This window comes from Lactuca saligna, chromosome 5 (assembly GCF_052625555.1).
Source record: "Lactuca saligna cultivar CGN05327 chromosome 5, ASM5262555v1, whole genome shotgun sequence".
NCBI classification, from domain to species: Eukaryota; Viridiplantae; Streptophyta; class Magnoliopsida; order Asterales; family Asteraceae; genus Lactuca; species Lactuca saligna.
The window spans coordinates 149,493,563-149,507,079 of record NC_136421.1 but is presented as its reverse complement, the minus strand read 5'-3'; the positions used below and the strand labels follow the sequence as shown (position 1 = coordinate 149,507,079).

Sequence of the window (13,517 nt, the reverse complement as noted above, 5' to 3'; positions counted from 1 at the left end):
TAAACTTGATTTACTTCAAAAAAATTTGAAAATTTATCATTATATTTCTCCTACATCCTTTCATTTGTAGCGGTAGGATATGAAGCTCATTAGGTGGTATTCGATAGAAAGACGTGATGTAAAAGAAATATATTGTTGAAAATCCAAAGATTTTGGAAGTAATCAAGTTATGGGGTTGAAGTTTAGGAACCTTAGGCAATTACAATGTAAATATGATACAAACCGATGTAGTATTATGGAGTTAGGTACCTAAGCTTATATAAGGTTGTTAGGTATATTCATTTTACCCTATATATATATATATATATATATATATATATATATATATATATATATATATATATATATATATATATATATATATATATATATATATATAAAATCAACTTTATTATAAATAATTATAATTTTTTAATTAGAGCTAATCTTATGAAAATACACAATTTACTTTTATCATTTTATAAATCTATCACACATATTTTAATCATTTCTAGTAACAAAGATATTTTTTTACCATTATATATAAAATGATAAAAAGATACTCCAGATTAATAAGTTAAAATTATAATAAGTAAACGTATTTTACATGTTTTCCTAATCGTAATCAATTTTAAGACAAGACTCCAAACAGCCGGGTAAAACAACTCCACTGTATGTGTTCGAGACTTTGAGAGGTTCACTTTGGACTTACTACACATCTTCTACGCCTTTTTGCTGCTTTTCAAAAAGCAAACCAAATACTCTTTTGGATTTAAAATTTCCAAATTCCCAATCTCACTTCTTGCAACATCATCATCGAAGCATTGCCTGTCGATTTCAACAGCGAATCCACCGAATAAGTCTCTCATCGGTTGTTAATTAGTCGCTGTTTACATGCTCTGTAAGCACAATCATCTTTTTCGCTTCAAGGTGGTTCAATTTACTGATTTTCGCTTTTGAATTAGGGTTCAGTTTGGTATCACTGTTTTTTGTGTTTGCTGTTGTTCGTACTTAATACCGATTGAATCTGTTTTTCCTTCGTTTTGCACATTCCCGTTGTTTCATCGGTTGCTTTGCTTTGTCTGCATTATAATTTGATAAACATCCTCTTTATGTGGTTCTTCTTCTCCTTCTTCCTTTTTGCAGTCTGTTGACTTTTGGTTTAATTAAATATGTCTGATGTAATCCAGGTTGACGACTTCTAACTAATGATGTAATTACAAGCCATAAAAGAGTTTACTCCGCCGATTAGGCTATTATTCCGTTTCCACGACGAAATGGGGTTTCATTTGACTTATTCATCAAGCGAAACCTTCATTGGCTTCTTTTGCATTTTGCAAACTAGAAATCGTTTGTTAATTGTTTGATCTGACCAGATCAGCCTACGTCATACTACTTGTTTATCTGAAATTGACTTATGGATTTAGGGTTTGTATTGTTACTAAAAGCTTGATTCTCGACAGTTGTATCTAAACCAGAAGCATGACAAGAATGGGACGAGATTTCAGCTACACAACTCAAAGAGATGCAGTTTCCCCAGTGTCAGCAGATGTTCTATTTGCATCCAGCCGATTTCCAAATTACAAAACCAGAACTAATAACAACACAATGGAGGCAAAAGAAGATTCAAAGTTAGTTTCTATGAGGGAGTTAACTCGACATGAAACTGCCAAGTTGCTAGATCAACAAAATCGTTTATCTGTTCGTGATCTTGCCAGTAAATTTGAAAAGGGTTTAGCTGCTGCTGCTAAATTATCTGATGAGGTTGGCCTCTGTAATTTCACACATATATTAAAATCATTTTGTTATACTGAATGCAATTCACATATGAGGGACAGAATAAGCTCAGAGATGTGGTTTCTCTAGAGAAACATGTGCTTTTAGAAAAGCTTAAAGATGCACTTGAATCATTGAGAGGGCGTGCTGTTGGTAAAAACAAAGATGATGTGGAGGAGGCTATTGCCATGGTAGGTTTGTTTTAGATGACATAAACACAATCCATATTTTTGCCTTTGAATTAAGTTGTTAAAAATTTTCATTTTTGATGTTTATGGTTAGGTTGAAGCTTTATCAGGCCAATTGACACAAAGGGAAGGAGAGCTGGTTCAAGAAAAGGCTGAGGTTAAGAAGCTTGCAAGTTTTCTAAAGCAGGTTACTGTTCCATTATTTTAGTTCAACACCTTAAAGAAATTAACTTTTCTCTTATATTTTTGCTTTTTAGTTTTGGTAAAGATTTATAATTACATGTAGGCTTCAGAAGATGCAAAAAAGCTTGTTGATGAAGAGAGAGCTTTTGCAAGAACTGAAATTGAGAAAGCTAGAGCTGCAGTTCAGAGAGTGGAAGAAGCTCTTCAGGAGCAAGAAAAAATGTCCCGAGCTACAGGGACACAGGTTTGTTTGTTTAGAGTTTTATAAACAATGTTAGTTGTTTGTAGATTTTACTTATAGCTATTCTTTAAAGCAATATCACAAAGTGCACTTCATAAAAGGAAACTTTTGAAATGAATAAAATAAACAGAAACAAAAACAAAAAGCAAAAACACTTGTTAGGTTAGTAATAGCATGGAACACATGAAATAAAAACTTCCACTTTTTACCATCTTTTCTTTTTGTTCTTTATGAGTGTCAAGATATTTATAGAGTTATAGTGCTAATTTATGATGATGAATTGCAATCCATTATACTATATATATAGTTTTATTGTGACTATATCTATATGTGCTGTATATATATTTAGGATGTGGAAGAACTAATGAAGGAAGTACAAGAGGCTAGAAGGATCAAGATGCTTCATCAGCCTAGTAAGGTACACCATGCTAATTGCATTTGCTTTTGTGTATTTTTTGTTATTATTAATTTTGACCTTTTCAATTATTTATTTTCTTATATTTTAGGAGTTTAATAGCTCAAGCCTCAAACACCATATCTATATAGTATATAGAAATATCAGAAGACAGATATTGTATTTATGTCTACTTAACCTTGTTTTAACTTTTAACTTCATCCAATTTCTTAACCCTCTAATTGCATCAGATAAAATTTTCTAAAAATCATCTTATATTATTTAATCAGAAATATTAATTTTAAATATTATGTTCTCATAGGTTATGGATATGGAACATGAGCTCCAGGCATTACGAACTCAACTAGCAGAGAAGTCTAAGTGTTCATTGAAGCTCCAGAAAGAGGCAAAATCATTTAATAATCAGTCTTTATTATTTATCATAGATGGTTTATTAATTATTATTATTTATTAATTTATTATTTTTTGTATTCAGTTGGCAATGAGCAAACAGGGAGAGAAAAATAGACCCGATTTATTTGAATTAGATGGCACAGAATCTTTAGGCTCATATTTGCAGATTCATCCATGTTGTGATGAAGCCCCAGATCTTCTAGAATGTTCTATTCAGTGGTATCGTTTGGCTTCTGAAGGTGGAAAAAAAGATCTTATTTCAGGTATTAAGATTATTTTTTTTTCCAAGAAGTATTTTTTTTTTTTTTTAAATTATAAAACTAATGGAAATTTATACTTTTTAGGTGCCACAAAACCTATTTATGCTCCTGAACCTTCTGATGTTGGGCGATTACTTCAAGTCAATGTCATTTCAGTTGGCGTGAGTGTCACTTTGACAACCTCTGGTCCCATTGATCCAGGTTTGTCTGTGAAAAGACGTAAATGCCCTCCTCGTGATGCTTTATAGTTATACCAAACTCAACTTATACAAATTATATAAAACAGCTGCAGGATTAGGGAACTATGTGGAAGCATTGGTTCGTCGACATGACACCGAGTTTAACGTATGCCAGCTCAGCTATTATGCTATCATAATAAATAAATAAATAAATGAAAGTACATATTGCTATTTGTTGATTATATTGTGGATGTGGAATGTGGAATCAGGTAGTGATTGTTCAAATGAATGGGGAAGAGCATCCTTCAGAGTCAGTTCATGTGCTTCATGTAGGAAAGATGAGGATGAAACTTTGCAAGGATAACACAACAATGGCAAAAGAATTCTACTCCCCTTTTATGCAGGTAATTTCAATTCCTTTCTCAAAACAACAATAAATCTTATGTGTTTTTTAATTAATATATACTTTATATTGAATATTGATAATATGATTTCTTCTTCCAATCCAAAATAAGCTTTGTGGAGTTAGAGGAGGTGGAAATGCTGCAGCACAGGCATCATTCTGGCAACCAAAAATTGGCCTCTCCTTTGTGCTTGCATTCGAGTCCGAAAGAGAGAGAAATGCTGCTATTATGCTTGCACGCAGATTCGCCTTCGATTGTAATGTATAATCTTCATCTTTCTCTCATTACAAAAAGACATTTTTACCCCTTATTTGAAGGAAAAAATTCTGATGTTGTAAATGGTTACGCTTCCAGATCATGCTTGGTGGGCCTGAGGATAGAGCAGCAGTGGAGAAAGCAACTTAAATTTGCGAAGTTAGTTTGTGTTGTATCCTAGTGTCAGAAAAAAATGTAATTATATCGAGTTTCTAATGTGTTGTGTAATTTTGAGCATTCTGGTTGATGCTTGCTTGATTGTGTTTTTTTTTCTTCTTTTCTAGGCATTTTTTTGTTTGCCTTTTTTTTGGGGACATCTTTGTTTGTACAAGGTTTTGTCCCTTACCTCGTTACTCATGGGGTATTGTTGTTGTTTGTACAAGGTTTTGTAATTGTATGAAGGCACATAGCCTCATTTTATTGGAGTAATGTTATGGCATGATATATGATTATTTATGAAAATTTGGCACGTATTTGTCTGAGATTGAGACTCGAATCGATATCAATTAGATAAAAGTTGCAATTAATTTTCATTTTCCCACATGAAAGTGAAAAGGTGGAAATTGAATGTGAGATGGTTGGTGGCTCACTTTCATAGGTTTGATAATAATACTGAACCTCAACCTGAACCATTTAGTGCTGAATGATTTTGATTTTTTAATAAGGTTCTTTAATCATTTAAAGTTGTTTAGAGTTTGTATCGAATATGCTAAATGCTGATCAATTTAGTGATGGTTTATGAATGGTTCTATTTTATCAAATAGCCTTGGTGTTATGTATAATTGTTTATACAAATGACATGAATGATCTATTTCGTGAACATTAAGGTGCTGTTTGTTTTGGAAGTAGTTAAATGTTTTTTGTTTTTTTCCAAGTTTGCGGAAGAAGACGTGCACTTGCGAAACGTTTACCCGTCAGAAGGGAAAAGTGCTCAAAAAATACTTTTGTAGAAAAACAAACGAGACCTAAAACTACGGGGAGAACTTATTCATCTTTTAGAGGGTGTTTGATATTTTTTTTGAAAAGACTTTTTGGATTTTTATCTTTTTCAAAAAGTTACAAATTTAAAAAGTTGTTTGGTAACTTTAAAAGATCTTTTAAATTAATTTTTTGAGAAGAAGAAAAATAAAGTGGTTAAGTAGTCACGAATGTGTGACTTATTTTTGGCCTTTTCCCTTTTGCACATTCAAAATTTTATACAAACATATTTTAAAACTTTCTTTTAGAAAAAAACATAAATAAAAGTCATTTTTCTAAAAAGGATTTTTTATTTTAAAAAGCTATCCCAAAACATTTTTGAAAGTCTTCAAAAATCTCATAAACCTGTTTTGTGTGTAAGTAAAAAAACCAACGAGTCATTAAAAAAACTCAATCCTCCACTTATTTTAACAACTAAGTTTTGACTAATTACAAGTTAACATAACAAAATAAAATAACAAATTAACAATTAATAAATACTACATCCGTCCCAAATTGATAGTCTATTTTTGAGTTTTGAAGTTTTTTTTCTTTAACTTTGACCTTAAATATTTTTGTTTTTGATAGATAATATTTGATGTAAAATATATGAATGGATTATATTTTAAATGTTTTTTCATTATTATAAGTTTTATCAAGTAATATATAATACAAATAAAAATATTTAAGATCAAAGTTAAAGAAAAAAAATTATAAAGTTAAAAGTGAACTATCAATTTGAGATAGAGGGAGTATGTTTTTTTATAATAAGTTTATAACCACGATTTTCTTTTTGTTTCCTTGGTTATAATTAAATACACCTAGTTTACTATATCCTATGGTTGTTGAATAAAGATAAATTATATTGTATTTGAACTTGTTAATAAAGTGTAACATTTTATAGATTCTCAATAGACCATCCGTTATACCCATCACATACCACATATGTGGTGGGTGCCATATCAGCACCACATTCTCCTACCACTAACATGTGATACCTACCACTAACTTACCACTCCACCTCATTTTTTTTAATTTAAATTTGATTCAAAAATACATTAAAACACAATAACGCATTTTTTTTTATTAAATTTAAGTCAAAAACACAATAAAACATATTTTTTTATTAAACTAGTTTTTTATTTAGTAAAACAAGATTACATTAATTTAAAACAAACAACATTTAAAATAAACATAAAAAAAACTTAAAAATACAACCACAAACAACTTAAAACTACTTTTTAAACCTTATTTTTAGCCACTAAATTTTGGGCACTCTCTTGATATTCGCCAAGCTTCAACGTGTTTAAACGGTGTGTGTTTCGTGTCTTCATATTGGTTCATGGCCACAACAAACGGGTCGCCTTCGTGTACGTTGTTTATAACAAAGTTATAAATACCATTGAATTCAACGCATTTAACTTTCATATCGCGATACTTTGAACATATTTCATCAACACTACGATTTTAAGAGCCCATTAATTCATGAAAAATGTTTCCAACCTTTATCCAAAAATTAGGACGCGTTACTGGGTCTTCTAAAGCCGCTACCCATGCTCGTGCTAAGTTCTCTTCTTCATTTTCTGACCAATTTATCCTTTTAGGAGCCATTAGTTTTGGAATAATGTAAAAGAAGTGTGTGATTTTGTGAGAAAAGAAAGAAGAAATTGTGTGAAAATGTTAATAGAAAATGTGGTATTTATAGGAGAAGGTTAATATGTTTGAAAGGTAAAAAAGAAAAAAAAAATGTTGGAATCCAAAACTAACCGTTGTAGCATTAAACCAATAGAAATGTCCGTTTGATTTCGTCGTCGGGAGCACGGACGAGCACGACCACGCCCGACCACAGAACATCGGTGTGGTGTGCACGAGAATTCCTCATTGCCAACTAGACCACGATTGCCTTCGTGGTATGTATACCACAAGTCCTTAGCATATCTATGACTCAAAACCTGTTTTAGATTAGCTAATAGTTTTTTATTTTTTATTTTATTTTTCAGATTAAATCTTATGTTTTTTCACGTTTCAAATTAATTTATAACCATTTTCGGATTAAATAACCTAAGTTGTAAATAAAGTTATAGATTTGGATGATCCGATTCTTTCAAAGCCGGTTTCGGATAAACAAACAAGTTCTTTAATTAACCAAAGCTAAAAAAATCAAAAAGAAAAAAAAAGGGATAATCATAATAAAAACACCTTTATAATAGTAGGAATGTTAAAAATTTCTGCGGGATTCTGATTCTGTACGGGATTAAATTTTTAAAAAATTCTAGGGTGGGTGTGGAATTAAACCTCGTTTTATTTTTGGGATCATGGGCTGAAATAAGTATTTCTATCCCATACTTCTGCTGGGGGGCTGTTTGTATATTTGTATAAAAATATATATTTAATATAAAAATATATATAGACAATACATTATCTAATTTTAAGATTTCTTTACTTTAATTGATCATATATTTTTGGAGGTGTCATACTTTTTTTTGTAATTTGGATTTGTCTTATTTGTAAGGTTGTTGGATTCGTTGTTTTGTAATATTGAATTTTTAACTTTTTAGTTGTTAAAAAACTAGATTTTAAGTTTTTAAAGTTATGAAAAATAGTTTTATTATAACGGTGCTTTTAGTATAAATCCCTACCTTATAGTTTGACACATTAATGATCATGTAGTTCATACTAATAAATTATGTATCTAGATATTTTAGTGCAAATTACATATCTAGATATTAATTATTTCAGTGTCACCATATTCGAGTCTCTTTCATATATTTTATGAAGATGTATTCATAGAGTGAAAAAAAGAGTGAGCAAATACGTGCAACTTCTTACTTTCCTAGTTACTCCGGCGGAGAGGAGACTTGAGAGGAAAAGCTGCAGCCCACGGCGGAGGTTAGAGGATAGCAGTCATTCTACCTGGGTAACTCTTCCCTTAAAACTATGGATTTGTGTATGCTCTTACTTGCAGGTATTGAAACAAATCACATGTAAAGACGATGAAGCTGTAGCATTAACTTGTGCTTACAAAGCGACGGGGTAAGAATAAGATACGTAACGAAATGAGTCTCTTTGCTTCCTCAACACTTACCATCTGTGCACCACCACATGACCACAACGACAACCACTTCACTCATCCTCCTCGCATCCTTCCAATCCCCACAAAACAGCACGCTATATTCCGCCATACATATGCTGATGACTCCAGTTTCGGTGAACTTAACGTCTCTTCATGGACTTCATCCATTGCTCGTTACTGTCGAACCGGTCGTTTAGATCGTGCTGCTGCCGAGTTCACTCGTATGAGAGTTGCCGGAGTCGAACCTAATCACATTACCTTCGTGACTCTTCTCTCCAGCTGTGCTGATTTCCCTTTACATGCTCTTTCTTTTGGATCTTCAATTCATGCTCTCGTCTGTAAACTCGGGTATGATAAAGATAACGTCAAGGTGGGTACGGCTATCGTTGATATGTACTGTAAATGCAATCGCGTGGACATTGCTTGCTTGTGCTTTGAGAAGATGGATTTCAAGAATAAAGTCACCTGGAATACTCTGGTAGGTGGATTGATGAGAAACGGAGAAATTACTAGAGCAGTCCAGGTGTTCGATGAAATGCCTGAAAGAGATGTAATTTCATATACAGCGTTAATTGATGGGTTTGTAAAGAAAGGTCATTACGAACATGCATTGGAGTGGTTTCAAGAAATGCTGGCTTCTGGAATTCAACCTGATCATGTCACCATTGTTTCTGCACTCTCTGCTTCTGCAAATTTAGGAGCACTTGGATTAGGCTTATGGCTTCATCGACTTGTACTAAAAGGTAAACTAAACAACAACATCCGTATAAACAATTCATTAATAGACATGTACTCAAGATGTGGTTGCACTGAATTCGCTCTTCAAATATTTCACACCATGTCTAAACACAATCTAGTCTCATGGAACTCCCTCATTGTGGGATTCGCTCTTAATGGGAATCCAGAAAACACTCTCAAGTATTTTTACCAGATGCAGAAAGATGGTTTCAATCCAGATGAAGTGACCTTCACTGGAGCTCTTACTGCATGTAGCCATGGTGGCTTAATCGATCAAAGTCTGAAACTTTTTGACATGATGACACAAGACTATAAAATAACACCAAGAATCGAGCATTATGGATGTTTAGTAGATCTTTATAGTCGTGCACGTATGTTAAAACAAGCCCTGAATGTTATACAGAATATGCCCATGAAACCAAATGAAGTTATATTAGGATCAGTTCTTGCAGCATGTAGAGTGGCTGAAGATGTGGAATTGGCTGAAAAGTTGATGTGGTTTATAAGTGAAGTAAACCCTGGTGGGGATTCGAATTATGTTCTTCTTTCGAATATATATGCTGCTGGAAAAGATTGGCATAAGGCAAGTAGTGTGAGGAAGAGAATGAAGAATAAAGGTATTGAGAAGAATCCAGGTGTGAGTTCAATTGAAATTGATGGTAAAGTTGTTAAATTTGTGGCTGGGGATAAATCTCATGATAAATCTGAGTGTGTTTATAAAATGTTACAAAATCTTTCTTGTGAGTTGATGATTTCTGGGTATGTTCCAGAAGTTAATATGAGGGAACATTAACAATACTAGTGAACAAGAACACTTGATAATGAAACTGGCAAATGAAATAGTGACATGTGTAATATTTAATGCTCATTTAATGATATATTAATATATTAATATGACACATGTTATCATTTAATTGGGTAGGAGGATTTATAAGAATAAAAGTAAGAGGATATTTAATTTCTCTTAATTTAAATTTGATTGGATTGTTAAATTTATAAACTTCTCATCATCTTAAATAGGTAGGAAGAAAAGTAGGAACAAAAAGTAGAAGGATATTTAATTTCTCATTTGTAAAGTAAGATTTCATATATGTGAACAGAAATACTCAACTCAAAGCTTTGTTGTATTGAATAACATACCTGACTCTTATATAGAGCATTACAAAACAGAAAGATTAAAGAAATCAACAATGACTAAGCATAATCTCCAAATGCCCTACTCAAAACTAGGAGAAATTTGAACGAACGAGTGAACTACTGTCCCTACATAATTGGGGCTTTATAAAGAAGTCCTAACTTCATTGGCTTTATCTTATCAAATCCTTACCCAAACTGAGATTGCTTAAAAAAAATCTCAATTTGTATTTTCAATACTTTGAACTCCCAAGTAATTTCTGCATGTTCTGGAAAGTCTTAAGCCTCAAAGGCTTTGTTATAATGTTTGAAATTTGATCACCAGTTCTGTTGGAAATCTTAGTGTGTGTGTGTGTGTGTGTGTGTATATATATATATATATATATATATATATATATATATATATATATATATATATATATATATATATATATATATATATATATATATATGTTGTATATATAATTAACTCTAAGTGGATTTGTGTTCTTCTCCGTGAGAGCTTCGAAATATTGGTAGAAAGACCATACTCAAGTGAGTTTATAAGTTTGAATGTATAATAGGTTTACAAGCTTGTATATATGGTTTTACTTCAACTTCTACCCGCACGCAGGGGGTGCGAATCTTGGATTTTGTAGGCCAAATTCACCAAACTTGTGTCTGGGCGCGACATGTGGAGACGAATGCAGCTCCAAAAACTCAGGCTCGCGCAACCATCGTTTTTGCTAAACTTGATAGTTTTAGTCCTTGGCTTGAATTTTGTAACTGATGCATTTATTGTGCATTCAATGTGTACTTAATGGCATTAATTGACACAATCAATTCCTTAATGACGTATTGATTTCTTGCTGTTATTTCCTTAATGGCAAACTTCAAACATGTCAATGGAATCACTTATCTAAGAAAGACCCTTAAGCATCTCTTTGTCGTGCAACATATGAAGCCTTTTCACTTTCAAATGACCATATCTTCGATTCCATAGGTGATCTGTGACATCCTCGCTAGCAGTTTGCAGGCATGTTGTAAGAGTTTTTATATTAGCTATAAGCACAAACATCCCGTTTGGTGACATATTTGATTGCAACATCATCCCCCATTTCTGTGAAAAAGTTTGCAGCTATCGTTTTCAAAAATTGAAAGGTTTTTCTTTTGTAGCTGCCATATACCTTTCCCTTTCACTTGCATTCTTGCATTGTTTCCAAGCCTTGCAAAGTGTGTGAATTGCTTATCCAGATTTATGAACCAACTCTTGTTACTTGTCATACGATTGGAACAACCTACGTCTAAAAATAATATTCCTCCTCTTTGACCTCCTTCCCATTTGACTATGCTATGAACAACAACTCCTATTTGTCGGTGCATATTGAATTGGTGTGTGCAGATGGTGATTTTCGTTTGGGATTAATGATGCAGGTTGCCTTCAGTTCACAGTTGAAAGGACAAGGGACAAGGGACATAGTTGATAAAGCAGTGGTCTGAAGGCACTCTTATTTGCTATACGTCGATGTGGTCCTCCTCTCTTTTTCCCTTTTCATGGAATTCAAAATGATAAAACTTATATTTAAAGCCTCCAAACAACGGGTATGTGGACTGTGTCCCTCCTTGTCCAAGGAAGGAAATCCACAATATTAATCCCAAGCGGCAATCAAGACTCTTTTCGGTTACCAACAGTCATAAGAATCCTTATTGTACTTTGAATTTTGTTTATATTATTGCATGGAAGGACCGAATGGAACCGAAAATCTTTTTAGGGCTCTTTTCGAAGACGAGAATGGGCAGGGGCATTTATGTCTTTCATACAGACAGGAAACCAAGAGTGGGGAAAAGATTGCATTGTTTGTCCTATTGTCATAGTTCCAGTTCCGATCCAAACACAACTAAACCTGTCCTATCTGCATACTAAACGGGACTTAATCATAGCATGTCAAACAAATTACGGACCTCAATTGTGCATGCTTTGCCTCATTTATTTTCTTTTTATTGTTGTTAGCATCCTTTGATAGTCAATGCTGACCAAGTAACCAGGAGAATAAAAGGGGACGTGAGTTACTTGCCCAGTAAAAGATCTGTTGCTATTTTTTATTTATTTATATTTTTTTTTCTGTTTTCAGTTGTATTTAGCCTGTTTAAAGTTCATTGTTTTAGCTGTCAAGTAGATGTAACCTTTTCCAGTTTCATTCATTCAATAAAGGCTATCATTCGGCTATCTTGTTCCCATTATACCCCTGGCAATTTTACTGTTAGATTAAGCCTTGCCCACCAACAAGTGGTATCAGAGCTTTAAGGTTTTGATCGTATGTATGCCCAAGATCATTAGATACGATACCATGATAGTAGCTTCAACATCCAATCCACCAAAAGAAAGCCTATACCCTCTTCAATGCCTGATGATAACCTCATCAAATTACAATACATGATCGATCAAGATGGAAGCCATTATGGATACCCATGGGTTATGGGATGCCATTGAGCCACAAACCAGTGTAGTTGTGGATGAGAAAAAGAGCAAGCAAGATCGAACCTTCATCTTTCAGTCGATCCCAGAAGAGATGCTAGCACAGGCTGCGAAGAAGAAGACAGCCAAGGAGGTTTGGGACTCTCTAAAGTCACAGTATATGGGTGTAGAGAGGGTCCAAAATGCGAGGTTACGGGTATTGAAAAGCGAGTTCGAAGCACTCCAAATGAAAGAAACGGAGACCATAGATGAATATGCAGGGAATATATCAGTTATGATCTCAAAGTTTGGAAGCGCATGGTCAGTTTTGGAAGATGAAGAATTGGTGAGAAAGCTATTCGAAACTGTTCCGAAAAGATTTATAAATCGTGTGGCTTCAATTGAACAAAGCTCCGACATGGAGTCCATGCCATTCGAGGAGGCAATTGGGCACTTAAAGGCTTATGAGGATCGACTTTGACACCAGAAGGCAAACTCAGGTGGTGATAATGCCATGTTACATGCAAAGTCGAAGGTCTCCTCAAGTCATCGAAGTCCAAGCAAGACCGAGGGTTGGGGGAGAGGGGCAAGTAGTGACAGAGGCGGTTCCCGGGGATGGGTGTCGACTCATGGAAGAGGCGGATGTTCTAGTGGTAGTTCACGACAGGAAGCAAATAACTCTAACCGGAAACCACGAGACAAAATCCATATAAGATGTTTCGAGTGCCAAGAACTTGGCCAATATGCTTTCGAATGTAAAGCCAAGAAGCAGCAAGATCAGGAGGTGAACTTAGCTACAGATGAAGATGAACCTGGTTTGCTGCTAACCGTACATGGAGAAGAAAATACAAGTATGGTCCTTTTGAGTGAGGAGAAGGTGTATCCGAATCAATTAAAAGAAACAGAAG

The 13,517-nt window shown here is 33.7% G+C and overlaps 3 protein-coding genes across 5 annotated transcripts; all 3 read left to right on the top strand.

The window, feature by feature from the left end:
• Positions 1-662: 662 nt before the first annotated feature.
• Positions 663-4,755, top strand: LOC144997301 (stomatal closure-related actin-binding protein 1-like). Of its 3 annotated transcripts, XM_078957170.1 has the most exons (14): positions 663-880; positions 1,170-1,192; positions 1,443-1,743; positions 1,818-1,946; positions 2,038-2,130; positions 2,230-2,370; positions 2,717-2,785; positions 3,084-3,167; positions 3,258-3,438; positions 3,520-3,636; positions 3,722-3,780; positions 3,884-4,018; positions 4,130-4,279; positions 4,373-4,755. In XM_078957170.1, the coding sequence occupies exons 3-14, from the start codon at positions 1,462-1,464 to the stop codon at positions 4,421-4,423; spliced, it is 1,491 nt and encodes a 496-aa protein (XP_078813296.1). In that variant the 5' UTR covers positions 663-880; positions 1,170-1,192; positions 1,443-1,461; the 3' UTR covers positions 4,424-4,755. The 3 variants fall into 3 exon arrangements, with proteins under 3 accessions (XP_078813296.1, XP_078813294.1, XP_078813295.1); XM_078957168.1 differs by lacking the exon at positions 1,170-1,192; XM_078957169.1 differs by lacking the exon at positions 1,170-1,192 and having other exon boundaries at positions 663-909.
• A 3,225-nt stretch (positions 4,756-7,980) lies between these two features.
• PDE247 (Tetratricopeptide repeat (TPR)-like superfamily protein) lies at positions 7,981-9,938 on the top strand. Its single transcript, XM_078958331.1, has one exon. It carries the CDS (start codon positions 8,287-8,289, stop codon positions 9,832-9,834), a length of 1,548 nt encoding a protein of 515 aa, XP_078814457.1. The 5' UTR covers positions 7,981-8,286; the 3' UTR covers positions 9,835-9,938.
• Positions 9,939-12,601: 2,663 nt separating this feature from the next.
• On the top strand, positions 12,602-13,090 carry LOC145045834 (uncharacterized). The gene has a single exon (XM_078994141.1). It carries the CDS (start codon positions 12,602-12,604, stop codon positions 13,088-13,090), a length of 489 nt encoding a protein of 162 aa, XP_078850267.1.
• The last annotated feature ends 427 nt before the right edge of the window (positions 13,091-13,517 follow it).